Consider the following 22,287-nt stretch of genomic DNA (forward strand, 5'->3'; position numbering starts at 1 on the left):
TACCATGGACGCCCCTGCTTATTTCAGCAAGACAAAGCCAAGCCACGTGTAACATCAATGTGGCTTCATAGTAAAAGAGTGCGGGTACTAGACTGGCCTGCCTGTAGTCCAGACCTGTCTCCCAGTGAAAATGTGTGGCGCATTATGAAGCCTAAAATATCACAACGGAGACCCCCGGACTGTTGAACAACTTAAGCTGTACATCAAGCAAGAATGGGAAAGAATTCCACCTGAGAAGCTTAAAAAATGTGTCTCCTCAGTTCCCAAACGTTTACTGAGTGTTGTTAAAATGAAAGGCCATGTAACACAGTGGTGAACATGCCCTTTCCCAACTACTTTGGCACGTGTTGCTGCCATGAAATTCTAAGTTAATTATTATTTGCAAAAAAATAAAATAAAGTTTATGAGTTTGAACATCAAATATCTTGTATTTGTAGTGCATTCAATTGAATATGGGTTGAAAAGGATTTGCAAATTATTGTATTCCGTTTATATTTACATCTAACACAATTTCCCAACTCATATGGAAACGGGGTTTGTATATGTATACATATATACTGTATACACGTTAGGTCAGGAAAAATCACAGAGGCTATTTCCCTGCTCTTCAGGGGATTTTATATATATATATATATATATATATATATATATATATATATTCCGAGTGCGATGATGTCACGTTATTGATGGGAAAGATTTGTCTGAGTGACTAGGAGACACAGAGAGTGACAAGCAGTAGAAAATAAATTAGAAAGGACAGATTTAAAAAAAAAAAATGTTTTTTTATTTATTAAAAAAAAAAAAAATGTAATGTTTTAAACTTGGGACTTCCCACGGGCCGGATTTTGGACGCAGGTGGGGCGTAGTTTGGGGGCTCCTGGTCTATTTGGTGATATCAGCTGAGGAAGAAAAAAAATGTACAGCTCACACGTCTGTGACTGACTGACAGCTTTTTAAGATGTGTAGCGAAGCCTGCGAAAGTCTGTTTTTCCTTCATGACGTCATTAAAACTTTCAAAGTGAGGAAGATGACAGATTCTTGTCACATTTGGTGCCTATAAACTGGTTCTAGGGACACAAATTAATATTAGAAAATGATTAAAACATTACTTTTTAAGCGGCTAACCAGCGTCCTTCTCGTCCATGCAGGCCACGGTGGCCGCCTTCGCCGCCAGTGAGGGTCACTCTCACCCGCGGGTTGTGGAGCTTCCCAAGACGGAGGAAGGCCTGGGCTTCAACGTGATGGGCGGCAAGGAGCAAAACTCTCCCATCTACATCTCCCGCATCATCCCCGGCGGGGTGGCGGAGCGTCACGGCGGGCTCAAACGGGGCGACCAGCTGCTGTCCGTCAACGGGGTGGTACGTCCGCTACAGACCGCTTTTATGGGCTCCAAAGTGACGGTACGTCGTTGTTGTTCAGAGCGTGGAGGGCGAGCACCACGAGAAAGCGGTGGAGCTCCTGAAGGCGGCCAAGGACAGCGTCAAGCTGGTGGTCCGCTACACGCCGAAGGTGCTGGAGGAGATGGAGGCCCGCTTCGAGAAGCTGCGCACGGCCCGCCGGCGCCAGCAGCAGCAGCTTCTCATGCAGCAGCAGCAGCAGCAGCAGCAGCAGAACCTGTCCAGTCAGCAGAACCACATGTCGTAGGTGAGGCGCTTCACTACTTTCAGGGCGGCGGGGGCGGGGCCAGGGATGCCACTTCTTATACGCGCATTTGAAATGTTAATTAATGAAAGACGAGGTGCATTCACACTTGCCAACCTTGAGACCTCCGAATTCAGGAGATGGGGGGCGGTTTGGTGGTAGCGGGGGGTGTATATTGTAGCGTCCCGGAAGTGCTGCAAGAGGTTGTGGGTATTTGTTCTGTTGTGTTTATGTTGCGTTACGGTGCGGATGTTCTCCCGAAATGTGTTTGTCATTCTTGTTTGGTGTGGGTTCACAGTGTGGCGCATATTTGTAACAGTATTAAAGTTGTTTATACGGCCACCCTCAGTGTGACCTGTATGGCTGTGGTCAAGTATGCCTTGCATTCACTTGTGTGTGTGTTAAAGCCGCTTATATTATATGACTGGATCGGCACGCTGTTTGTATGGAGGAAAATCGGACGTGACGATAGGTTGTAGAGGACGCTAAAGGCAGTGCCTTAAAGTCACGCCCCCAATATTGTTTTCTGGGTGGAAATCGGGAGATATTCGGGAGAATGGTTGCCCCGGGAGATTTTTGGGAGGGGCACTGAAATTCGGGAGTGTCCTGGGAAAATCGTGAGGGTTGGCAAGTATGGGTGCATTCCGAACCCCTTCTTGCTCTGTCACTGAAAACAATATAGTGGCAAATTTCCCCCGACGTCCTCACTGTCCCTTGTGGCACGCAGCATTAGTTTAAGGCACAAGTGCCAAACTCAAGGCCTGGGGGCCAGATCTGGCCCGCGACATCATTTTATTCGGCCCGCAAACACCTGGAAATGATATGTGTCAAAGTATTTAATATTTTCTCTTTTTTTTTCATTTTGACAGAAAAAATATATTTACTGCTTGAAATTGCATGCCTTTTAAACTTTAATGCAGGGGTGTCAAACGTACGGCCTGAGGCCCGTTTCAGGCCCAAGAACAGGTTCTATCCGGCCCGCTGGATGAGTTTGCTAAGTATAAAAATTAACCTAAACATTTTTTATGAAAGAAACAGCTGTTCTAAATGTGTCCACTGGATGTCGCAATAGCAATTATTTGTATCTTTGTAGATTATGCCACATATGTACAAAATAAACCACATGATGTTAGTCCATCAGTCGAGGAAAATAATCAACCTACATAAATAACATACTGTAATTTGATTTTGATATTATTTTTTTTATCTGGACAAAGAAAGATAGAATACTATTAACCGCAACATGTAAGTGTAAAAAAAACCTCAACTACATTATGATCTGTACAATTTTAGAATGTGGTTTTATATATTCAAACAAAGAAAACAATCTGAAGTTGTCTTTATTTCTAAGTTATCGTGCCGTGATTTTACCAGTCCGGCCCACTTGGGAGTATCCATCCATCCATCCATTTCTACCGCTTGGCCCTTTTGGGGTTGCGGGGGGTGCTGGAGCCTATCATAGCTGCATTCGGGCGGAAGGCGGGGTACACCATGGACAAGTCGCCACCTCATCGCAGGGCCAACACAGATAGACCGAGAACATTCACACTCACATTCCAACACTAGGGCCAATTTAGTGTTGCCAATCAACCTATCCCCATGTGCATGTTTTTGAACAAATGGGAGTAGATTTTAAAAACAAATAAACCACATGATGTTAGTGCACCAGTTGAGGAAAATGATCAAACTACATAAATAACATGCTGTAATTTGATTTTGATATTATTTTTTTATCTTGATTGAAAATGAACACCAAATCAGAAACTATAAATAACGACAAAATAAGATAGAATACTATTAACCGCAACATGTAAGTGTAAAAAAAACCCAACAACATTATGATTTGTACATTTTCAGAATGTGCTTGTTCTATTTTTAAACAAAGAAAACAATCTGAAGTTGTCTTTATTTTTAAATTATCGTGCCATGATTTTTCTCCATGTGACCCCTGATCTAAAATGAGTTTGACAGCCCTGTATTAGATTAAAAGTGTAAAGGGGATTTTATGGGTGTTAATTCATGTTTAGAAGGCTCTCATAATGTTAAAAACCTCTTTTAGAAGATTGTTGACAGGATTTTGGTTCTGAAAATAAAACAAGAGTTTACTGTCTTGGGTTCATGGACAAAGATGTGTCAGGAAAATATAGACATGTAGGTTGTAATTATTACGGCCTGAGCAGCGCAACAAGCCCCGCAGAGGCTGTCTATCAGTCTTGTCTATCTGTGTTGTCCTTGTGATGAGGTGTACTTCGCCTTCCGCCCGAATGCAACTGGGATAGGCTCCAGCCATCCCCGTGACCCCGAGAGGAACAAGCGGTAGAAAATGGATAGATCGTTGTGGCTTGTGCAGCCCTTTGAGACACTTGTGATTTAGGGCTATATAAATAAACATTGATTGATTGATTGATGGATTGATGGAATTTGGTTCCTGACGCATTCTAACTGTTAGCATGCTAACGTTAGCATTTCTGTTTGGCTTATCAACACTAAGATCGCCCCCATACCAGTCATAACTACCCGATCTTTTTGAAAGTTTGGTGGTGGGTCAGGGCATCGCACTACATCATGCGTGGCCGCCAACTCGCGTGAACCCAGAGTTGCACGGAGGTGCTCGGGCTTGTTTTTCGCTTGCTTGCAGCTTTAATATTAAATTAGTTATATTGCACCAAAAAAATATTTTGGACATTTTTTTGCATGATTTTATTTTGTATCAACTAAAATTCAAGTTGGATTTAAAAAAGTGTAAAAATAATTTTACATTAACAAAAAAGTGTGAATTTGCTTCACGGTGGCAGAGGGGTTAGTGCGTCTGCCTCACAATACGAAGGACCTGAGTAGTCTTGGGTTCAATCGCAGGCTCGAGATCTTTCTGTGTGGAGTTTGCATGTTCTCCCCGTGACTGCGTGGGTTCCCTCCGGGTACTCCGGCTTCCTCCCACCTCCAAAGACATGCACCTGGGGATAGGTTGATTGGCAACACTAAATTGGCCCTAGTGTGTGAATGTGAGTATGAATGTTGTCTGTCTATCTATGTTGGCCCTGCGATGAGGTGGCGAGTTGTCCAGGGTGTACCCCGGCTCCCGCCCGATTGTAGCTGAGATAGGCTCCAGCGCCCCCCGTGACCCCAAAGGGAATAAGCGGTAGAAAATGGATGGATGGATGGAATTTGCTTTGGGCCTCAATTAAGCGGGGCTCAGTCCTGACTTTTCCATATGAAATATATATATATATATATATATATATATATATATATATATATATATATATATATATATATATATATATAAACTGTAAAGTTACACTTCATTCCGCACTCCATCCAGCTGTATAATCACTCGCCATACAGCAATAGATGACATTTGTCTATTATCTGACCGCTTCTATGTTAGCTACCTCTTTTTGTTTATAATCTATATTTTCTGCTGGATCTACACTTTATGTTATGCTGCCCTTTTTTTTTGCTGCAGCTGTTGCATATACTGTAATATTGTACATGATAATTGGGATTTGTTATATATACAGTATATATTATATAATAATATAATACAATATAATAATATCATATATTATATATATATATATATCATCTGGCCAGGATCTTCAGCTCTCACTGGATCGGTTCGCAGCTGAGTGTGAAGCGACTGGGATGAGAATCAGCACCTCCAAGTCCGAGTCCATGGTTCTCACCCGGAAAAGGGTGGAGTGCCATCTCCGGGTTGGGGAGGAGATCTTGCCCCAAGTGGAGGAGTTCAAGTACCTCGGAGTCTTGTTCACGAGTGATGGAAGAGTGGATCGTGAGATCGACAGGCGGATCGGTGCGGCGTCTTCAGTAATGCGGACGCTGTATCGATCCGTTGTGGTGAAGAAGGAACTGAGCCGGAAGGCAAAGCTCTCAATTTACTGGTCGATCTACGTTCCCATCCTCACCTATGGTCATGAGCTTTGGGTTATGACCGAAAGGACAAGATCACGGGTACAAGCGGCCGAAATGAGTTTCCTCCGCCGGGTGGCGGGGCTCTCCCTTAGAGATAGGGTGAGAAGCTCTGTCATCCGGGGGGAGCTCAAAGTAAAGCCGCTGCTCCTCCACATCGAGAGGAGCCAGATGAGGTGGTTCGGGCATCTGGTCAGGATGCCACCCGAGCGCCTCCCTAAGGAGGTGTTTAGGGCATGTCCGACCGGTAGGAGGCCACGAGGAAGACCCAGGACACGTTGGGAAGACTATGTCTCCCGGCTGGCCTGGGAACGCCTCGGGATCCCCCGGGAGGAGCTGGACGAAGTGGCTGGGGAGAGGGAAGTCTGGGCTTCCCTGCTTAGGCTGCTGCCCCCGCGACCCGACCTCGGATAAGCGGAAGAAGATGGATGGATGGATGGAATATCATATATTATATATATATTATATAATTTAATATAGCAGTGATCCTCAACAGGCGGACCGCGGTCCATGTCCGGACCCAGCGACGTGTCCGTCCGGACCTAGCACGAATTATAGTAAAAAAAAAAAAAATATATATATATATATATATATTTTTTTTTTTTTTAATTATTATAATTATAATTATTTTTTAAAAATATAATAATTGTATTTATCTTTGAGTTATCGCTAGCGCAAGTCAACGTTCTTTGTTGTTTTTAGTCAAATATCTCCACGTTTCTTTTACACTTCTCCGTGTCTCACTCACTCCGTCTCTCTCTTTCTCTCTCTCTCCCTCTCTCTCTCTCTCTCTCTCATAGAGAGAAAGAGAGAGAGACGGAGTAAGAGCGAGAGAACGCCACTCTGATTGGCTAATTCCGGGGTATGGGTTGTCATCTCTATCACAACGACGCGCTGATAGGCTGTTACCACCTGGGTCATACACATGTGCACAGTGCATGGAACCTTTCGCTGCAGGCACACAGTTGTCTCATATCGCTACTTCGCTAACTGTTCACTCATCAGTCACTGAATGTGAATCAAATCACAATGGCATGCACCAAGTTGGCTCAGGCTGGTAAAAGAAAGGTGGACAGGGAAAACCGACGTTTCAAGGAAGAATGGGCAGAGCAATATGTTTCATCCTACCTACTGCAAGTACCAGACCAATGTGTCTAATATGCAACTGTACTGTTGCTCTGGTGAAAAATGAAAATCTGAAACGTCACTATCTGAAAGAGCACCGCGAATTTGAAGAGACATTTCCTCATGATTCAGAGCTAAGAAAAAAAGAAATCACGAGGCTGAAAAAGTCATATGAAACATCAAGCAAGATTTTTGTTAAATCTATGACACAACAACAAATAGCAACATGGGTTTTGGGTAAACACAAGAAGTCATTCTCTGATGCAGAAATAATTAAATAATGCTTGACTGAAGTGATGGGTGCCATGTTTGAAGGCAAAGAAAAGGAGGAAATGACAGCTAAAATAAATCAAATCCCACTCTCTGATGCCACAGCCAGACATACTGAAATACTGGCTGGTGATTTGTCCAAGCAGCTTTGTGATGATAAAAAAAACGCAGAGTGCATATCCCTAGCAGTGGATGAGTCCACTGACACCACTGACAAAATGCTCAGTTGTTGGTGTTTGTGAGGTATTATGATGAGGAAAAGGGGGAGTTTATTGAAGATGTTTTGAGCCTGGCAAATCTCAGTGGACAAACAAGGGGAGAATATATCTATAAAGCAATATCAGAAATGCTGAATGAAAAAGGGATAGATCTGAAGAAAGTTGTGTCCATTGCTACTGATGGAGCTCCAGCCATGTTGGGGAGAGAGAAGGGACTGGTTCCGCGTCTGAGAGAACACCACCCTGGCCTGATATCTTATCACTGCATAATCCACCAGTCTGTCCTTTGTGCAAGTCTTGGAGAAGTGTACTCTGAAATCATGAGTACACTTCTCATGATTTCAGAGAAGTGTACTTAATGACACTGGCCTGGATTTATTCAGTGGCAATGATCATCAAATGTTTTGTGCCAAAGTTCAAAGTCTTGGTTTCAACCCCAAGAGCCCAATTCTCCCATTGAGCAGCTGTGTTTTACACAATGGGGATGCACTGTACAATAGTTATATTTGCACATAAATGAGATCTGTTGAGGTTATTTGTTTACCAGGGATAGGAGGGTTGTGTTTAAAAGTATTTATTTTTTGTTAAAACTGAAAGTTTTATTTAGGTTCTTATTTATTTTTGTTTCAAAGAAAATCTTTCATGTATTTTATTGGATATTTATTTTATTTTTGTTAATTTTAAGAAAATGTTCAACTACTACCTACGTCCTGCTACTATATAAGCTTGACCGATAATAAACGGACCCAGCCTGTTTCAAGAAAACATTTGTGGACCTTCAAGATTTGTACTTGCGGACCCCTGTAATATAGTAATGTAATACATCAGTATATATTATATACTATATATATATAATATGTAAATATTGCATATATGTTATATTTTATATTGCTACTATGGTACATTTTTAGTCTACTTTATACTTTTTGTTTTCGCCCTCTTTTTGTGCCCCTGTTTGCACTATCGTTTCCATCCTTTGTTACTGAGCTACTGTGTGGAACACTTTCCCTTGTGGATCATTAAAGTTTGTCTAAGTCTAAGACCTAGCGGTGACAGGATGGTGACTTCTGTCAACAAGCAGGAAGTTGCTGCTCTCAGCGTGTTTTTCTCTTGTTTTTGTCGTACCTCAGGTTGTTCCAGAACAAACAGAAGTGAGGCAGAACGTGACGTTTCGGATCTCCTGGTGCTGAAGATCTCAAAGTTGGAGGACTTTTCCCTTCCGGCGTTCCCTGGCAAAAAAGCAGAGTGTTTGTCCTGATGAATTTGGTGCTTTTTGATCGTCCTTTTTACCTTTTCTACATCTTTCTCTGCAGACGTTTGCTTTCACACTCATCGTATTTTGTTTTTTTGAAGCAAAAAGAGGTTGTTGATTGTAGCAAAGGCTGCGTTTTGTATGTGGTAGGTTTAGCAATAAACACACGCAAGCTTCATTTGACCACCACAGCCAATTGCTGACCTATATCTGGAATTATTACTCATCACTGAACTGTATTAATAATGATGTAAAAACAGAAACAAAAACTAAGAATATATCTTTTTTTCTCACATATTTATTCGTATTTTTGAATTTGAATCCATTTATTTTCCATAGTTTATGTGTTTTACGAATGGCCTCTCTCTCTTATGGTTATTGTGCAATAATGCTAGATGACACGCAGAATGTCAACCAAATGATAATATTTCATTTATGAGATTAGAGGTTTATTAGAGTTTTATTGCTCCTTTTGTGTTCACTGATGACTATTGTGATGAAGCGTGTCAAATATGTGGGTGTTGGTGTTTTGACAATCATTGTGAGCGCCGGTGAAAATGTGGAATGTTCAACCGTATTATTTCCCTCGTGAGGATATTTCATTTTGATGCTGTCAAACACTCCTGATGATTTATTGATGTGACTTTTTGTGCTTTGGTTTATTTTTTTAATCCTTATATTTAACTTCTTTTGTCATGTTTTGTTGTCTTTTCATCCCAAAGTGACCAAAAAGCATAATAATCTTCTCATCTTTGATTTCCTTCTGTAATTCTTCAAAGTACACACATCTAAAAACACTCGGATATTCTTTCACATTAAAATTGTGACATGTGCCACACTGCCAGATTTGTACCCATTGTGAAAATCCATGTTTATTTTGTCCCTCAAACATGACAATACATTGTTTTCTATCGTCCAGTCACAGGTACTGTTTCTTTTTGGACTTTTTGGAGATGGCGGTCCTGTGCTTCATGGATTTAAAAAGAAAACACATTGTTAATATGCAATTGTTATACATACTATATTTGTACAAATAAATTAATGTGCTTGTGTACAGTGAATGTTGCAGCTGAGGTTTTTGTTATGTTAATGCGTGCACACGCCAAGCCGCCAGGGGGCAGCAGACAATTGGGGCACCATTTTAAAGGGACGGGCCAGTATAGGGCCAGTACTGACAATTCGACAGTAACAATGTAACGAAAATAAACATTTACATGACATGAATAATATCGATCCCTTCAAACTGGTATTGCTCCAAAACTAATACAGTCTTGCCCTTGTTAGCAAATTAACTGATATTAGGAACAATCCGCCCACCTTTTAAAGTGATATGCTGACTTCCTTAGAATGACCGGATGTTGTTTACGACCCAGCAGGTGAATAGCTCATATTTAGTGAGCGCTAACACGCAACAATGAACAAGTAAGTGTTTATTTTTGACACTTTTAAAATGTTTAGACGTTTAGACAACTTCGGTTAACTCAGTGAAGATTATCGAATTGAACAATCATACAGACTGGAGCTAACATCCGGGTACGCGCCGTGTGTTATGAATGAGAGAGTCAAGTAGAGTTAACAAAGACGCAGAAAACAACAATTTTGTGTTTTATATGTACGATAAGAACCTTAACATGAGCCCCAAAACTGATGAATAGATAGGTAAGATAGACTGATGAGTAAAAAACTCGCTTGGGTCGTTTAATTTACAATTTTAGTGAAGTATAGGTGCTGTGGACTTCTATGGAAAGGGACGCCGTGAAATAGCTCTCTCTAGTGGTGTAACCCGAGTACTACAGTAAAAGACAAATAAACTAATGTACCTTTAAATTCATAATCTTCACTTTTTAAATATGAAATGTACAACCAAAACAAATTATATGCTTTTTGAATATGTACAATGGAAAAAAATGCATATTTTTTTACATCTGGTTTGTGCTACAGGGGTCTGGTGTGCAAGTGATTCATAAATGGACTTGTTTTCATTGAAAATGGCATCACTGACATTTTGGAGCGACGCACACAGCTTTGGAGGTCAGTGTAGCACAGCTTCTGTCCCCTGTCAGCAGGAGTGGAAAGTGCTAAAAAAAAAAGGTTATGGTAGCTAAAATTGTTTTTGTGCTTTTTTATGGTGAGCTGTTGTAAAATTAGTTTTTTTTTTGCCTTTTGGTGATGCATCAAATACAGAATTATTCTTCACTTTAGCCATGCTTAGGCCATGGGAATTCGTAAAATCCCATTTCGACTGCTGATTTTTTTTTATACATGAAAAAGAAACAGGACATTTTCACTTTTAATGTTTTACTAAATCAGGTTTAATCATTTTTGTTTGAATGTAATAAGCTTTTTTTTTTTAAATTAGTTATACTGTAAAAAATAAAACATCTTGACAAATTTTTGTAAAAAAAAAAAAGTATTTATTCACCTAAATATTTTTTGCAATAAAATATAAAACTATAATGATGTTTCAGTGAGACAAAATAAGGTTTTCAGCAGTCAACTTAACAATCTGAATATTTTCTTGAGTGACACACAACGTTAGAAGGAAAAATAACTCATTCAGTGTTTTGATTTGTACATTTTCCCCCATTTGGGATTAAATAAACCTTTGCAGTCACAACACGTGATGACTTTCACACAAATACACTCATACCCCCCCAGTCCTTCAACTTGTCACAATCAAACAATACGTGCTATTGAAGGCCATTTGCTCTCGACTGGGAGTGTTGATGGAACAATTGAGGGTGTTGATGATGACTCACATTTGGTTGAAAAGAACAAACAGGTACATTCTCAGCAGCAGCCCCCCCCCCCCCCCCCTGTTATTCACACCCCCACAAACACGTGGAGATGCTAAAATGACTTTATTGATGCAGCGTGTTTAGATTTCACTCTTTGTGTGCCGCTTGTTTGTCTCATTTAGTCGCGTTTTAAACTCTTTTTTTTTTTTCAGTAAAAGATCATATTCATGCTGAGCCCACTAAATTCTAAATAAAATTGAAAGTAGATGATGATACAAAACAGTGAAATATTTAATGAACATGACATTAAATATGTGTGTATAAGCAGACAGTGAATAAATGAGCATTTACATTGGATATTTACACTCTCATGTGCTGTACAAAAAGTGCCCCTCACAGGACGTGGTACACGGGCCCGACGCCGGGGCTGCCCGGCGTGCAGGGCTGCGAGTTTGAGCACGCGGGCGACGACACGGCCCGAGGGACGAGCTCCGGCGTGGACAGACGCTCCACGATGCTGGAGAGACACTGCAGGCTGGACGTGCCGACCGCCGCTTTGTCCAACAAACTCCCTAAAGCACGGAAGAGTGGGGGGTTAGTCGGGTACAGCGAGAAGGAGGTATTTGGGGGTCTTACCGTTGTTAGCGTAAGGGAACCCGCTGTAGTTCATCTGATGCCACACTGGACTGTTGCCGTCCGCCTGGAAGAAAAGAGCAGAATTCAGCCCTCCGTAATACACACATGACATAAATATGACTGCAAGGGGCTAATAAATCCTGCTTTCTGGAAGTCTGTGGAATGGCGAGAGAGGGGGCGGTGGTGGGGACGGGGGGGTGCACCTTGAAGCCCCCAGCGGGCGGCGAGGGCTCCTTCCTCTCCCAGCGTGGCCAATCGATTGTGTCAGTGCAAGCCACACCGCCTCATGCAAGACGACACTTTCTCCTTGTAAATCTGCGCCAAATCCTGGCAGAGGTGCGCGGGGCACGCAGCGGAATGCACTTTTTGGGGGGGGCAATAAAGTGGCTAATAAAGTGTCTGCCAGTGGGAAAGCCAATACTGATTCTCTCTTTCGGAAAATGACCGTGGGAGACAGGAAGCGCACGATTGAGGTCAAATTGGAACTGTCGGCTTAAACAGTAAAAATACATCAGGTGGTACCTGTAAAGCAGCATTTTGTTCCCTTACGGTCTAATCCCTGCTAGATCGGAGCCCATTTAAGCCGCTGAATGAGGCGAAGGAGTGCATGAGGGTGGTCTTACCATGCCGTCAGAGCAGCTGGACAACGGGCTCCCCGGTTCCGATCCGCTCTCCCCTGGCAGGCTGTAGTAGTTCTCCACCTGCTCGCGCAGCAGGTCCTGCAGGCTTTCGATGTACTGGATGGCGTTGCGCAGGATCTCCACCTTGGGCAAGCGCTGGCTTGGGTTGGCCGAGGTGCAGCGGCGCAGGGCCTCGAAGGCGTGGTTGACCTTCTTCAGGCGCCGCCGCTCCCGCATGGTGGCGGCCCGCCGGCGGTCCACGAAACTGGACTTGCGCTTGCAGGCCTTGCAGGCCCACTGGAGGCAGTGGCCAGGCTGGTGCGGGGCGCCGGGTACGCGGACGTGCTCGTCCTCGTCCGAGCCGGCCAACTCGCCGCCGAAGTCCAGGGGGTCCGGGGAGGAAGCGCAGGCGCTGTCGTAGTAGAGCTGCGACGGCGAGAAGACGTCCATGGCGTGGAAGCTGCGAGGGATGCTTGAGGAGTGGGGGGCAGAGAGGCAACCTCTGAGTGATGTGAGGGCTCTGCTGCCCTGAGCCCCCCTTTTATGCCCCTGAGGCCTGAGCCCAGGGCCCACATTGGCCAGATCTAATTACCATAGCCCACAGGCTCGGCCACAAGGCCCATCCCAACATCTCACCCCCCAGTACCCTGCAGAGATTCCCACATCTGCTCTGACTGCTCGCTGTGCGTGCTCTCAGGGCCCACATGGGTCTCCCTCATCCTTTCAAAAAGGTGAATGTTGCGAAGACATTAATGGGGACTCCTCGCCGCTCTAACGTGGCGGGAGAGCGCGCCGGCCAATTGTTCCGCTGGCGGCGGCGGCGGCGGCGTTGCAGATGCGGCCCAGCTGCAGCGGGGAGAAGGTGTAACATTTCAAGCCCGGCCGGTTCGCGTCGCAGCGGCAAACACCTCGGAGCTCACCAGCGGAGGTGTTTGGGTTGCCATTAGCACCTTCTTCTTTACGCCAGCCCTCACTCACACCAGCTGGACACATTTCTACTAATAAAGTTTGGTCTGCAACAAAACATTCTCAAATTTCCTACTTATTAAATCCTTATTTTACTTCCTGTAGCTGATACATGGATTATTTCTGACACAGCACTTGTTTTATATTAGTTAGACACTCAATAATTACATGTATTTGTGTTGTCATTTGTTTATACACAAATATTGCTCATTCGCAATGTAGTTTTTGAATTAATTGACATGAATGTTGAAAATGAATGATTCTTGGTGAAGCGCTACGAGTGTCTAGATCTAATCCATTATTATTATTATCTTTTATTTTAGTAAGTCCTCAATTTTTATTTTTTTTTAAGTGCTTGAATTTTGCAAAAAGTTTTCGTAAATTAATGACAAATTAGCATTATATCAACAGTTTTTAATATAATCTAACGACACGTTTTTTTTGGCACTTTTTCATTACAAAGTACGGTGTTTTAATAATTTTTCCGTGAAAGTTTGGTTAATCTTATGCAATTTAAGAAGGTTTTTTTTTTGTTTTTTGTTTTTTTTAAAACTTTTATTAAGCAGAGATCCAGTTAGTGAAGGTTTTCGTGTAAACGTGCTGTTGACAGTTGCAAGGATACAATGCGGATATTTCTCACAATGTGTCAAAACGTTTGTCCGGTTCGCCCCTCTCTCTGGGAACAGCGCGCACCTAAAACAACACGCCGAGCCACCCGAATTGCTCCTGCACAGCTGAAGAAGACATCGGCGGCGGGCGGGGATCAAATGCGCGTCCCCGCCTGGAACAACAGCGGGGGCAAAGCTAAAAACGACCAGAAAAGCCGCGGAGCCCCGCATGCGCAGTGGCACTCGGCGGCTTCTGAGCGGCGCTGTTGTCAGGGGTCAGAGGCAGAGTTAAGTGAGGGGCAGGAGGTGAGCTTTTATGTGCTGAAAACCTCATTTCGTCCCGATGGCGTCATGCTGAGAGCTGACACTCGTGCTGCTGGTGCATGTTGCACATTTATTTAAACCCTCAATTGGACTCCAAACACAATAACAAATCTTTGTTGCATCTCAATTATGCATGCATGCCTGTTTTGTTCATGATATTATCAAACCTAAACACACTTTTCTTTCCTTTTGCATGAAGATCTGCAGCCTGGCTTATGAGAGGGTGAGTAAAAAGGGGGAAGAGGTGCCCCCCGCCCCCATAAAATCACATCACTTGTTGGCGCTATCAGGTTTCTGTCTGGTTCCTGCACAGGAAAAAATAACAACTCTTGTTTTGGCATTGTGTGTACCTAATGAAGTGGCCAGTGTTGTTAACTAATTGTGTGTACCTAATGAAGTGGCCAGTGTGAGTGTCGTTCATTAACCCTTGTGTGGTGGTCGGGTCTGTGGGACCCGTTTTCATTTTTTATTAAAAGAAAAATGATACAATTAGGGACGGCGTGGCGCAGTGGGAGAGTAGCCGTGCGCAACCCGAGGGTCCCTGGTTCAATCCCCACCTAGTACCAACCTCGTCATGTCCGTTGTGTCCTGAGCAAGACACTTCACCCTTGCTCCTGATGGGTGCTGGTTAGCGCCTTGCATGGCAGCTCCCTCCATCAGTGTGTGAATGTGTGTGTGAATGGGTAAATGAGGAAGTAGTGTCAAAGCGCTTTGAGTACCTTGAAGGTAGAAAAGCGCTATACAAGTACAACCCATTATCATTTATTTATTAATTAATTTTTCAAACTGAGACTCACTGACTTTGGCTCATTTTCTGTGAAGAACATATATCACAATGACCACACAGCTACACATTTCTATTACATATAAGATGTCCGGGTCCACTGAACCCAAGGCTAATAGAAATGTGGAAATTGATGTTCTGTGTAACACATATACACACACACACAGCAGGCCTAGACAGGAGGAGGACAGAGTGTAGGTACACAGAACATCAGAGGGTCAAATGTGCGAGAAAATGAGAGCAGACAGTGTTGACAAACAATGTTGCAACCTTGTGCGGGAACCGCAGGTGGAGAAACATAAAAGAAGAATCCCTGTGGGATGCAGAAACTGGCAGAGAAATTTTCCGTGCAACGTTCATATTGTTGTTACTCAGCCAGCCTTTGTGGGTCTGATGGACCCGTTGCATTTTGCGGCTTTTAATGCCTCACAATCAAACACTTTTATGTTAAAATACTGAACAGATGTTTACCTTATCCCAATAAACATTTTTACGTAAAAGTGTTTGATTGTGAGGCATTAAAAGCCACAAATGCAACGGGTCCATCAGACCCACAAACGCTGGCTGAGTAACAACAATATGAACATTACACAAGGGTTAATTAAGCACAGGACTCATTTAGATTTCTGCAAAATGAGTATTTAATTACTTCAGGCAGAACTATGTACAAATTATGAAATAGTTAAGCGAGCTTGTGTGGACACTTTGTCGTCATTGTAATATAAAATAAATACATCTATTGTTAGAAAAAAAACATATGTACAGAACGTAACGCAAAGTCAGTTTTCGGAGACGTCCCCGCCGGCGGTGCCTGTCTCGCCGCTGATGCTGTCTACGATGGAGGACAAACGCAGTAGGCTGCAGGACGCCGACGACTCGCTGGTCCCTGAACGCAGCACAAAAAAAAACTTCAATGCAGTGCAAATTCAGTCACATTTTCACTGTGTTTACCTTCGGTTTGGTTAAACAATCTGGCGCTGGAATGCTCAGCGGCCCAGGACTCTGCGGACTTCTTCCAGTGGTTTGTGGAACCAACCACCTGGAGAAACATAAACATATCGCTAATTGATTATGGTTAGTCTGCAGAAGTTGGCACTCCAGAACTTTACAAATTTGAACAAACCTGTTATCCAGCTAGCTAGCTGCTATGCTAACTCTTTCATTGTTGCTTTGAGGAAATACATCATGCTGAGAGGATGTTATGACATACAGTATGTGAGGTTGTATTTTTGCCTCGGAATGCGTGAAGAATGCAGTACCGATCTGAAAAGACCTGATAAGTTCGAAAGAAAAGGAGATGATACAGTATCATCTGCTCACAGATGCCACCTGGTGATTGTTTTTAACACACTGCAACTATACCTGAATAGTAGCACTCCTTAAGGCTTTAGTCATACGCAGGATTCTCACAGGAATGATGCAAGAATACAACCTCACCTACAGTAACTTCACACCAGTTTCCATGCAAATTAGCGCAATCCCAATGCGATTCATTGATAATCTATACAACGTTTTTATTGTACGTCGGAAGCATTTAGTTATCCCGACTCCCCAGTTTTAGTCCTGATTACTTTTCTATCCTACGAGCAATCAAGATGCATGCGCATGTTTAAAGTGACCTTGTGTGAGGACAAGCATGTGGACCTGCCTGGTCCAGCGAGCGCTTACACCGAGTTCTTTAGCCTTGAGTGCATGCTCCTGCTCGTCCAGACTGTGCAGCAGCTCCTGCAGCCTCTCGATGTAGCTAATGGCGCTGCGCAGGATCTCCACCTTGGGCAGCCTCTGGTTGGGGTTGGCCACCGTCTTCCTCTTGAGCACGTCGAAGGCCTCGTTGATCTTCTTCAGCCGCCGCCGCTCCCGCAGCGTGGCGGCCTTGCGGCGGTCGGTCGGCGCCGACTTCCTCTTGCACACCTTGCAAGCCCAGACGAGGCACTGGCCCTCGCAGTGGGAACGCAGGCCCGGCGGCGCCAGGACGTGCTCCTCGCCGCTGCTGTCTTCGCCCGTCTCGGACGCCACGCGATCTTGGCCCGGTGACAGCGGGCTGTCGTCAGCGTTGTAGAGCGGGGACACCCCCGCCATGTCCAAGTGGTGCAGCGCTCCATGATCGGCGTCCTCCAGGTAGCGCAGATCGTTGAAAAGATAAGCGTTGGTCTCGAAAAGGTCCATCATATTGTGGCAACGTGGCCTGTGTTTGCTGGAGTGGGACTCCGGTGGCATTTAAATAGCTCAGCCGGGACATTCGGCACCAAGCAAGCTTAAATATAGAATGTGAAACTCTATCCCGCTCTGTGGCCGCCTCACGCCATTAAGCATCGCTGTTTCCTAACGCGCTTTTACACCACTGCGACTTACTGGGGAAAGAAGTACACATTATAGAAATGTCACCTCGGGTTTCGCGACAGGTGCCGCAACAAACGTGTAAAATGGGCGCCCATTCAGTATTTTTCTGAAAACAAGGATGCATTGTTTATCAAATATTTTTCCACGACAGGATATATTACAGTATATTTTATTGTCTGTGTTTCCCGTTATATACTTCGTGCTGATTCATAACTTGTTGCAACACACAATTGGAAGCCTTGCAGGCGGGAATGTTGAGGATTCCTATTTTTGTACGACATGCCTGACCTTGTGTGACGAGCAGCAAGAAAGGCACCTTCACTTTTACGTCGCATTAAAAGCCTGTAACTTACACCACGGCTGTCCAAAAAGTGGCCAGGGACTGTTTACAGCCCACTGTTACAACTAAACAAGAAAACCTGATGACAAAACATGAACAAAAGGCATAATGTGATGCAAACAAGTTGAAATGCAGAGGAAGCCAATTAAGTCGGGCCCGCTCTTGTCCCCCAACTCACATCAGCAACTTTAAATATATCTTAGAGGTGGTTTCACAAAAACAGATTTTCCTCAAATCTCAGTAAAACTAAGATAATGCTTTTTGGTAGCAGTAGGAGAGAAAGTCAAATACAAATAGACGGAGGAAACATTGACAGGGTGAAATAAATCACATTTCTAGGTGTAATAAAAGAGGATAAAATGGACTGGAAATTACATAATAATATGCAACATAAGGTGGTGATGAATACATCAGTAATGAACAAAGAGAAATATGTTCTGGACCAAAAATCTCTCCATATTTTCTACTGCTCGCTAGTGTTACCATATCTGAGTTATTGTGCAGAAATATGCGTAAATAACTACCAAAGTACGCTTCATTTACTGACCCTGTTACAAAAAGGTCAGTTAAAATAGTACACAATATTAGATATAGACAACATATAAGCCTTTAATTATACAATCAAAAATATCGAAATTCAATGATTTAGTGCATTTGCAAACAGCTAAAATGATGTACAGAGCAAACTATAACCTGCTACCCAAGAATGTAAAACAATTATTCTCAACAAAAGAGGACTTAAAACATTTGTATGCATGTACAACACTTAAAACCATCAGTATATCAGTACAGTGTGTGAAATTAATTTATGGAATGGACTAAGCAAAGAAGTCAAACAATGTACTAATATGATCCGGTTTTAAAAACTGTTCAAACTCAAAGTTTGTACAAACTGCAAAGAAGAAAAATTCTGATCACTATCCATCCATCCATCAATTTTCTACCACTTGTCCCTTTTGGGGTCGCGGGGGGTCGCTGGAGCCTATCTCAGCTACAATCGGGCGGAAGGCGGGGTACACCCTGGACTAGTCGCCACCTCATCGCGGGGCCAACACAGATAGACAGACAACATTCACACTCACATTCACACACTAGGGACCATTTAGTGTTGCCAATCAACCTATCCCCAGGTGCATGTCTTTGGAGGTGGGAGGAAGCCGGAGTACCCGGAGGGAACCCACGCAGTCACAGGGAGAACATGCAAACTCCACACAGAAAGATCCCGAGCCCGGGATTGAACTCAGGACTACTCAGGACCTTCGTATTGTGAGGCAGATGCACTAACCCCTCCCCCACCGTGCTGATCACATTGAACTTAATTGATAAATGAGACATAATCTATCATCTGTCACATATTCAGACAAGTTATGAAAATTACATGATCTATTCATGTGACCTTTATTGATTATTTCTTTATTTATTATTCATATTTTTTTAAATTATGTTACCTGACGTAACGAGGCTGAACCTCTCTGTGTGTAAGCTAACAGTCGCACCTCCACCTACAGAGACAAAGAGAGTGGATGACTAACGAGAGGATTTACTCCGTTTATTTCATTTTGCTATCGAACAAAGGTAGCACAAAAAGGTAGAGGCACATTTTCATCTACCTTTCAGGACATGTGAGAAATGAGATAAGGCACAAGGGATTACATTACATCTGGATTCAGGATTTTTTTAGAGGATGTTTTACTACTGGGAGATATGCCTGGTGGAGGTGTGCATAATGCTTTTCTAATTATTACTATTAAAAATTGCTCACTTAAGTTGACGTCATACGTTTTGTCAACATCAAATTGTCATGATCCGTACCCGGGTCATGGCATGATTTATGTTTAGTAGGTTCCAATGTTTTAGTTTGTTTCCTGGGTGCCCCCTCTCTCGCTGTTTATTGTTGGTTTCCATGGGCACTGGTTCTCCTCACCTGTTTTTGTTTAGCAATTAGTGTTCCCTACCAGGTGTTTTGGTTAATCACTCCCCTTTATAGTTTTCTGTCACCCAGCACTAGTTGCTGGGTCAATGCACGCTATACGCGACATTTAAGTTTCTTCTAGTTTTTCAACTCGCTCTAGTGTTTTGCCGCACTACAGTTTTTTCCTCGCTATTGACCCTTGGTGACATTTAGTTTTTTTGGCTCCACGCTTGTTTAGCGTCCTTAGTTGTTGTATTTTTGTCCTGTCGTAATAATTAAAAGGCTTAATCCTACCTGCACGCTGCTCCCGCTTGTTTTCTTCGTTGGTGGGAACACGACCATCGCAGCCATGCGTTCCAATCGTAACACAAATATGAGATCCCAATGGATAATCTCTTTGACAACTGTTCCGTTTGTGTTAACTCGTGTTGTAATATTGTTAACTTCCTAATTACTTCATCATTACTTTCTAGCTACACAACCTTAACACAATTTCTTATGCAGTGCAAAATATATTTTTTAGATTGATTTCTACCTTAAAGAAAGGTTTGTGCATGTATGGCAGCTTTAGACCATGTTCACAACGCAGGTCAATTTTGATTTTTTTCTTTTGATGTCAGTGTGAACAGTACAGTTCCGATTAAAAAAAAAATCTGACCCAGGCCCTTTTTTGTATGTGAGTATAAATCTGGTATAAATAGACGGTCGTGAAATAAATGGCGGATGATTGAGCATAAATCAGTCAGTGGCAAATAGAACATCTGTCAATGTCCAACCACTCCTGGTTTTGACTCCTTAACCACAAACTCCTTGGAACAGATATTGAAATACAAACTGCCATGGCCAAAATCCTTGCCCCGTTCCTTCATAATCTCCTACGCGAAATAGGTTGCACAAAATCCTTGAAATTGCCAGAAATGTGCGAGGACTTAAATTTTCATGAATTGGGGGCCGTATTTAGTTCCACAACAATGTTAGATTTCAAGAGTTTGCAGCTCACTTCACTGACGCTTTCCGTTCACAATACACAGACATTGCATTATTTTGTAATATAATATACGACATAAAACGTTTAGATTTTATCAACAAATCTGATATGGGCACAATACCCTGCAGTGTGAACGTAGCCTTACTGTCCTTGGAGCCAATACATACAAGGAAATTAGCTCAGGAGCGCTATTGGATAACAGTATAAAATATTGTCATGTCGGCGATTGTGTTCACTGGGTTTCCGCGGGTCATTAAAAAGAAATAAAAGTTATTACCGTATTTTTCTGACTATAAGTCGCAGTTTTTTTCATAGTTTGGCCGGGGGTGCGACTTATACTCAGGAGCGACTTATGTGTGAAATTATTAACACATTACCGTAAAATATCAAATAATATTATTTAGCTCATTCACGTAAGAGACTAGACGTATAAGATTTCATGGGATTTAGCGATTAGGAGTGACAGATTGTTTGGTAAACGTATAGCATGTTCTATATGTTATAGTTATTTGACTCTTACCAAAATATGTTGCGTTAACATACCAGGTACGTTCTCAGTTGGTTATTTATGAGTCATATAACGTACACTTATTCAGCCTGTTGTTCACTATTCTTTATTTATTTTAAATTGCCTTTCAAATGTCTATTCTTGGTGTTGGGTTTTATCAAATAAATGTCCCAAAAAAATGCGATTTATACTCCAGTGCGACTTATATATGTTTTTTTCCTTCTTTATTATGCATTTTCGGCAGGTGCGACTTATACTCCGAAAAATACGGTACATGAATTTTGCGAAAACTAAAGCATAAAAAAACATAAATATGATGTCCAGAGGGATTAAAAAAATCACACGATTGTAGGCCTGGGCTGATAGTCAATAAGTCAATTGATTGAACGATAAATGAAAATGAACTGTATACTCCGCAGCCCTCGATAAATTGCTATGTTTGTGTGTGTTTCTTTTCTTTCACTCCGGCTCTCTAAATGGACACGTGGTCTCACTCAGTGTGTCGCTCTCTGCAGTTGAGTACGCTTATTTGACATTAGTAGTACATGAACAGAGTGAAGCCTCTTGTTAGTCCTCACAGTCTTTGTTTCGGTTTGACCAGACGAGGCCGCTAGCCTACACACAGAATTCACGGACATCGCTTTGCTAGTCGTGACACACTGGTGAGAAGCACTGCTAACTAACAAATATTAGGAGGAAAAAAAATATTATTATAAAGCCAAATGTCCTTGTGTGGGAATATTTCATCTTCAAACTGAATGAGCAACAACCCTGCTTTTCCAACTGTTGAAAACATTGCACTTCAATATGTTTGATATTTATTCAAGTTCAAGTTTTACTAACAGAGGTTGAGAGCGTTTACTCATTTAAGATATTGACCTTCCAATTACAATGGTAAAAAATACAGTACTGAAAAATGTGTCTATTGTGTTTCGAAAGGGTTACTTTTATTGTCATTATGTATTATGATTACATCATACTTGCCAACCTTGAGACCTCCGATTTCGGGAGGTGGGGGGAGGGGTTGGGTGGTCTGGTGGGGCGTGGTTAGGGGCGTGGTTAAGAGGGGAGGAGTATATTTACAGCT

At 42.7% G+C, this 22,287-nt stretch overlaps 3 protein-coding genes and 1 long non-coding RNA gene across 7 annotated transcripts in view; 2 read left to right on the top strand and 2 right to left on the bottom strand.

The window, feature by feature from the left end:
* The window catches only part of lin7a (lin-7 homolog A (C. elegans)), a 29,820-nt gene extending 20,323 nt beyond the window's left edge, over window positions 1–9,497 (top strand). For both annotated transcript variants that reach the window (XM_061959636.1, XM_061959637.1), the window contains exons 4-6: window positions 1,149–1,358; window positions 1,420–1,644; window positions 8,315–9,497. In XM_061959636.1, coding sequence (XP_061815620.1) covers window positions 1,149–1,358; window positions 1,420–1,644 — 435 coding nt within the window. In that variant the 3' untranslated portion in view covers window positions 8,315–9,497. The remainder of the gene's footprint in view (window positions 1–1,148; window positions 1,359–1,419; window positions 1,645–8,314) is intronic.
* A 243-nt stretch (window positions 9,498–9,740) lies between these two features.
* On the top strand, window positions 9,741–14,671 carry LOC133605673 (uncharacterized). Its single transcript, XR_009815165.1, has 3 exons — window positions 9,741–9,858; window positions 10,378–10,467; window positions 14,528–14,671. It is a non-coding gene; the product is annotated as an uncharacterized lncRNA (long non-coding RNA).
* On the bottom strand, window positions 11,382–14,114 carry myf5 (myogenic factor 5). 2 transcript variants are annotated; one of them, XM_061958918.1, is made up of 4 exons: window positions 14,037–14,114; window positions 12,434–12,902; window positions 11,811–11,874; window positions 11,382–11,746 (listed from the first exon to the last, which is right to left on the bottom strand). In XM_061958918.1, exons 2-4 carry the CDS (start codon window positions 12,878–12,880, stop codon window positions 11,568–11,570), a joined length of 690 nt encoding a protein of 229 aa, XP_061814902.1. In that variant the 5' UTR covers window positions 12,881–12,902; window positions 14,037–14,114; the 3' UTR covers window positions 11,382–11,567. The 2 variants fall into 2 exon arrangements, with proteins under 2 accessions (XP_061814902.1, XP_061814901.1); XM_061958917.1 differs by lacking the exon at window positions 14,037–14,114 and having other exon boundaries at window positions 12,434–13,013.
* A 1,159-nt stretch (window positions 14,672–15,830) lies between the features above and the next one.
* Window positions 15,831–17,329, bottom strand: myf6 (myogenic factor 6). Of its 2 annotated transcripts, none has more exons than XM_061958915.1 (3): window positions 16,781–17,329; window positions 16,064–16,151; window positions 15,831–15,998 (listed from the first exon to the last, which is right to left on the bottom strand). In XM_061958915.1, the coding sequence occupies exons 1-3, from the start codon at window positions 17,327–17,329 to the stop codon at window positions 15,892–15,894; spliced, it is 744 nt and encodes a 247-aa protein (XP_061814899.1). In that variant the 3' UTR covers window positions 15,831–15,891. The 2 variants fall into 2 exon arrangements, with proteins under 2 accessions (XP_061814899.1, XP_061814900.1); XM_061958916.1 differs by having other exon boundaries at window positions 16,757–17,281.
* Window positions 17,330–22,287: the final 4,958 nt, after the last annotated feature.

Source organism: Nerophis lumbriciformis, linkage group LG05 (assembly GCF_033978685.3).
Source record: "Nerophis lumbriciformis linkage group LG05, RoL_Nlum_v2.1, whole genome shotgun sequence".
Taxonomy (NCBI): Eukaryota; Metazoa; Chordata; class Actinopteri; order Syngnathiformes; family Syngnathidae; genus Nerophis; species Nerophis lumbriciformis.